This window comes from Lygodium microphyllum, chromosome 12 (assembly GCF_053477565.2).
Source record: "Lygodium microphyllum isolate KBCC chromosome 12, Lygodium_microphyllum_v1.1.10, whole genome shotgun sequence".
NCBI lineage: Eukaryota > Viridiplantae > Streptophyta > Polypodiopsida > Schizaeales > Lygodiaceae > Lygodium > Lygodium microphyllum.
The window spans coordinates 70,987,935-70,993,201 of NC_141146.1; the positions used below are offsets into that span (position 1 = coordinate 70,987,935).

Sequence of the window (5,267 nt, forward strand, 5' to 3'; positions counted from 1 at the left end):
CTTCTTCTTCTTCTTCTTTTCTCTCTCTCATTTTCTTCTCTATGTCTCTCTCCCCCCTCTCTCCTCTCTTTTCCTTTTTTCTTTTCCTTTCTCTCTCTCTCTCTCTCTCTCTCTCTCTCTCTCTCTCAAATTTTCCCCTCTCTATAATTCTCTTTCTTTCTGTTTCCCCTTTCTCTCCCTCCCTCTCTTCTTCTTTATTTTTGCTTTTTGTATATTTTTCTCTCTCTTTCTCCTTATTTTAATTCAAAAAATCAAATTTAAAAATTTAATCTTACTGTGAGAGAGAGAGAGAGAGAGAGAGAACCTAGGCCCTAAGTATGAGAGAGAGAGGAGGGAAGAATTTAATTAAAAATGGGAGGGGGGAAAGAAAGAGAGAGATTATAAGTGAGAGAGAGGAGAGAGGGTTTTAATTTAAAAAAGGGGGGGGGGGGGGGGGGGGGGGGGGGGGGGGGGGGGGGCGGGGGGGGGGGAGGGCTTTAATAAAAAATGGGAGGGGGAAGAGAAAATTAGAGATTACACGTGAGAAAGAGAGGAGGGGAAGGGGTTTTGATTGAAAAAATGAGGTTTAGAAAAGGGGGTAGGTTCAGGAAACCCTCTAAAAATTCGGGGCTTTCTAAACCTATAGCGAAAATAAAATAGTAGTAAGATTAAATCAATTAAGAAATTGATGGAAGGCCAAGCATATTTTGTTTTGTTATTTTTATTTATATAAGAAAGACTTGAAATTTGAAAGATACCTCAAAGACATATCCAAGGTCGACTCACATACTCATGTGTCATTCTACCGGTCGAGTAGTGACCTTGTTATAAGGCACTTGGATGTCAACAATCATATGTCTCTTTTTTCTTGTGGCGAATCAGAAATCCTCATTGGCGCAACCATGGGATGCTTCGCAATTCGCATTTTATTCCATCATCTAAGCGCACGATTATGGAGATGCACTTATGCAATGGTCGATCCATATTTTTCCCCAAATTACAACGATTTCATAAAGATATGAGCACCGTTTGTAGGGGTGTCATTATGCCACTAGCTCCTCTACCCTAAACCCTCACCCTCAAACCACTTGAGCTACAACTCCACTGGCGGAAGGCCAAGCTCTTGAAACAGCACCTAAAAAACATTTTTCCCCCAATTTCTCCATTTTGGGGAAAAAGCAGACAAGATGTCGGTCTTCGATTTTGAAGTTTGAAGGAAAACGGCCAAATTGAGGGATCATGGATGCTTGTGTTTGCAAATTTGGATGCATCCCCACCACCCCCAACTCGGTTCACATGGTTTTTGCAGAATCTGTGTCTGCCCATCACGATCATCGTCGTCTTTAGGAGCAGGATAGCAGTACAATCAGGCTGATGGATTTGCTCAGAGAAGATAATTCTTCTCATACTCATTTACATCGTCGTCGTGACCATCACCATATCCAGGATCAGAACAATGCAATTGGGCAGATGGGTTTGCTGAGGGGAGAGTCGACGCATCATCGGGACAGCAAGTGCACAATTGGGCAGATGGATTTGCAGAGAGAAGAGGCTTCTTCTTCTTCTCCTCCTGCTCCTGATTATCGGGATAGCGATTCGACTGCGGAGCAGCAGTTGGATGAAATTGGGATTCTTATAGAGCACATATTGGAGGACGCCGATTCTGACTCCAAGCGCGTCATCCAGCAGCTCCACGGCATGCTGTCTGCCTCGCAGGCAGAGAAGAAGGCGTGGCTGGCTGAGAGGGACCTCCTCTCCTCCCGCACCTCCCAATTGGCAGCAGAAAAGCACAGCATCCAATTGAAGTTGGATGCCGCCATCACCGCACAGCTTGACCTCGAGGACTCCCTCTGTCGCATGTCCGATCGATGTACTTCCTTGGAGCGTGAGAATGTTGCGTTCTCTGAGAAGGTGCATCCTACGATGACAGTAGTACCTCAATTGGGCGATTTCAGGCAGCAAAGTGGTCATCCTGCAGATGGCTCTGATCTGAAGAAGCCCTCAACTGAGCTGTCGGAAACTGAGCTTGATGCAATACGGGCCAGATGCCGAGCGAATGCCAAGGATGAGAATGCATTTCAGAGCATGGTGCAATCCATGGACATGGAGCTCTTCAACAAGGCTGATGCATTGGCTAGATCATGCGAGACAGTGATCGAGGCTGGCTTCCCCCATCAACATTCCAATGAGATGATTGCAGTTCTTTCTTCATCTTCAGATGACACCAATGCTTGCAGACCTGGAATAAAGAGGCTGCAGTTCTTAGAGGTATGCATCTAAGCATCCTGAACATCCTTTTCTTTGAAAACAATGGAATTTAAGTGAAATGGGGGACAGCTTGACCCTTCTATGATGAGGAAAAAGGTCAGGACTTGACAAACCTTTATGTGTATAAGCGATAGTGTTATGGCTTCAGGAACAGGTTCAGACAAGAGACAATGAAATAAACAAGCTGAAGGATAGAATCAGGGACTTGGAACTTTCAATTGAGGAGCTAGAAATCAGAGCCGCAGATTCACAGGCAGAGCAGCTAAAGGATGAGGTAAATATTGAAACAGTGTTGATGACTCTGACAATTATCTATAACTTCTAAGTGGATGATCCATAAAGCATTGCAAAGTCTGCAATGGTACACATGTCTTATGTTTGGCTATCTGATGTGGAATATCACACCTCTTTGACAGCTAATACGCCTACAGAAGCGAAATTCAAACCTTGTACAACGTGAACAAGAGCTGCTGTCGACTGTGCGCACTGAGAGTGTTCTTCAGGAAGAGATTCAGGTCCTGCAGGAGGTATGTATGTGACTTGAGACGCGAAGCCAACTTAGAGTAATTGTGGGTAAGAGTGGCCACTAAACCAATTGCTATTGCCCTAACATCAACATGGCTTCCTGATTCATGATGTTTTTCGTTGGCCCTCCTGTTCTTTTCAATTTCTCTTGCATTCCACAAAATATCACTTGCATCATGGCATGGACAGAGCTGTGAGTAATTTCACTATTCTTCCAAAACACCAAAAGCCACAGTAGGCATGGGAGAGAGATTACTCGAGTTTGGATAGCACAGAAAGTGCACTCCATGGAATCCGAGAGCCTAAAGCTATACTACCTCACTACACCAGACAAGGCTTATTCTTAGTGTACCATGGTACATGTCTGGGCTGGGGCTGTGTTCCCGGCATCCAAAGTGACTGATCAGGTACAGAATGGATGCATGTGTAGATAGATGGATTACAAGCTATGCTTACCACATGGGTCTCACTTTCTTACACAAATTTACATTTTTTATTTTGAACCATCAAACATGTTGCATCTCTCACCTTGTAGCATCCTAGAATAGCATCTTTAGACTGCTGATATACACCTGTCTCATTCCATTCTTCATTTGCTAATTTTAAGCCATAATGTGGCATGCTGATGTAAGAATGGACTATCTATGCTCTCTGTGTTTGCCAGGAAAATGACTTTTTGGGAGCTCGTCTATCAAAGGTCTTGGAGGCAGCACAGGATCCGCATTTGCTTGAGAAAGTTGCAGAGTTAGAGCAAGAATTAATGGAGGCCATGGAAGTCAACAACATGTACAAATCACAACTGACAAGGTGGCTCTCCTTTTGATGCATATTTTATGGTATCTAATCTATGTACTTCCCATTTAGGCCCCAAAAGAAGAATATATATGTACTTCTCTTTTGTTTTGGTTGAAGGTTCATTCTCTTTATGTGTGTGTTGCAGTCTTCTTGAGGAGAACAGTGGCAAGGAGTGTGGTAGATCAGGTATTGGAAAAGATGAATGGGATCAAGTCTTGGGTGACCTTGTCAAGCACAAACAGAAGGCAGCAAAATTGGAGGAAGAATTGAATGATATCCATGTGGAGTATAGCCACATGAGCCTCAAGTTTGCTCAAGCTGAAACTGAAAGAGGGGAGCTCATCTTGATTATCAAGAAACTTGAGAATCAGCTTGCAGAAACACAGGTCCTGTGTCAAGCATCTGGGACAAGGGGGTGATGGCCTCCTGATTACTGATGAGAAGAGCTGACAATAGACATGTGGGCTCTCAAGCTGTGAGACCCTCTGGTCTTTTTATCAAGGCTCATTACTACCCCAAATTTGGAGGCTATCTTTGCAGCAAAGTAAGCCTGTTCGCCGCACATTGAAGCTTGCAAGCACATATCTACAGGCAGGATAGCCATCCACCATTATCTCCCCTGAAATTGAGATGCCATTACTATTCTTGAAAGAGATAGATGAAAGAGTGTGGTTTTCAGAAAACTAAGGTAAACATGGAGCATAGATGTAGGTACAGCAACACTAGATGAGGAAACTAAGTTTGGTGTTGCCACAACATTGAGTTATTTGTACATCTGTTCAAAAATTGGGAATCTGCCATTACATTACTGTTAGGAAGACCATTACAACTTTCTGTAAAATGGTTTTGAGAAGGCTTGTGTATGGGGATGAGTGACTTCCACTTGGCTAAAGACGCTCTCCCACTCCTTTGGTATATACAAGGGACCCCATATTCCAAGTTATGTGACACTCATCCACTCTATATAAGTAGACCCCTTCATAGTAGGCCTACTTGGGTGTATAACACACCCCATTCTCATCTAAGAGTGACTCAAATAGGTTTTTAATTTACTGTATATTTGTGATCAAAGATGTATTACATAGCATAACCATGGTAGTAGGTCAAAATGTGGTGTTAATTTACAACCTATGTGTCATCTTTGTGAAGGTATAACCTTTCAATTGCCACTTATGGTTTTGGATTATCTTTCAAACCAAGTGGTGATGTCAACCTTTGATTATTGGGAACCACTATGTATGTGCAAACATGCAGTCCGTTCAAAATGCCTTTCATTTGTCGCCAAAAAGAAATTGACTCGTATGATCCTCATAAGTTGTGGCATGCGTCCACCACTTGCCCCTTGACGAAATGTCATAAGGAACATCTAAGGCTCCTCTCTCTCTCCCCCATATATATATATATATATATATATATGGTAGTATAAGGAACATTAGGCCGCGCTTGACAATCCATTTCTCCTTTTTGTTTTTACTTTTTTTCTTCTCTCTCTCTTGCTCTCTTTTATTTTTTACCTTTCTCTCTCTATAATGCTCCCTCTCTATGTTCATCATCTTCTTCTCTCTCTCTCTCTCTCTTTCTCTCCCTTTTTCTTCTGTTCCTTCTCTCTCTCTCTTTCTCTCCCTTTTTTTCTTCTCTCTCTTTCTTTTAAATTTAATCTTTTTTATCTATTTGTGCTCATATTCTCTCTCTCTCTCTCT

The 5,267-nt window shown here is 42.6% G+C and overlaps 1 protein-coding gene across 1 annotated transcript; it reads left to right on the forward strand.

Annotated features, from left to right (window-relative positions):
• Positions 1–1,067: 1,067 nt before the first annotated feature.
• LOC148027896 (uncharacterized) lies at positions 1,068–4,789 on the forward strand. Its single transcript, XM_087688963.1, has 5 exons — positions 1,068–2,247; positions 2,396–2,521; positions 2,664–2,774; positions 3,437–3,579; positions 3,713–4,789. The coding sequence occupies exons 1-5, from the start codon at positions 1,354–1,356 to the stop codon at positions 3,984–3,986; spliced, it is 1,548 nt and encodes a 515-aa protein (XP_087545089.1). The 5' UTR covers positions 1,068–1,353; the 3' UTR covers positions 3,987–4,789.
• The last annotated feature ends 478 nt before the right edge of the window (positions 4,790–5,267 follow it).

Excerpts from the sequence above, each read along its gene's own strand:
- LOC148027896 (XM_087688963.1), top strand. The coding sequence starts at position 1,354 with ATGGATTTGCTCAGAGAAGATAATTCTTCTCATACTCATTTACATCGT. Across the intron at positions 2,522-2,663 it reads CAGAGCAGCTAAAGGATGAG|CTAATACGCCTACAGAAGCG; the intron begins GTAAATATTGAA and ends CCTCTTTGACAG. Across the intron at positions 3,580-3,712 it reads TACAAATCACAACTGACAAG|TCTTCTTGAGGAGAACAGTG; the intron begins GTGGCTCTCCTT and ends TGTGTGTTGCAG.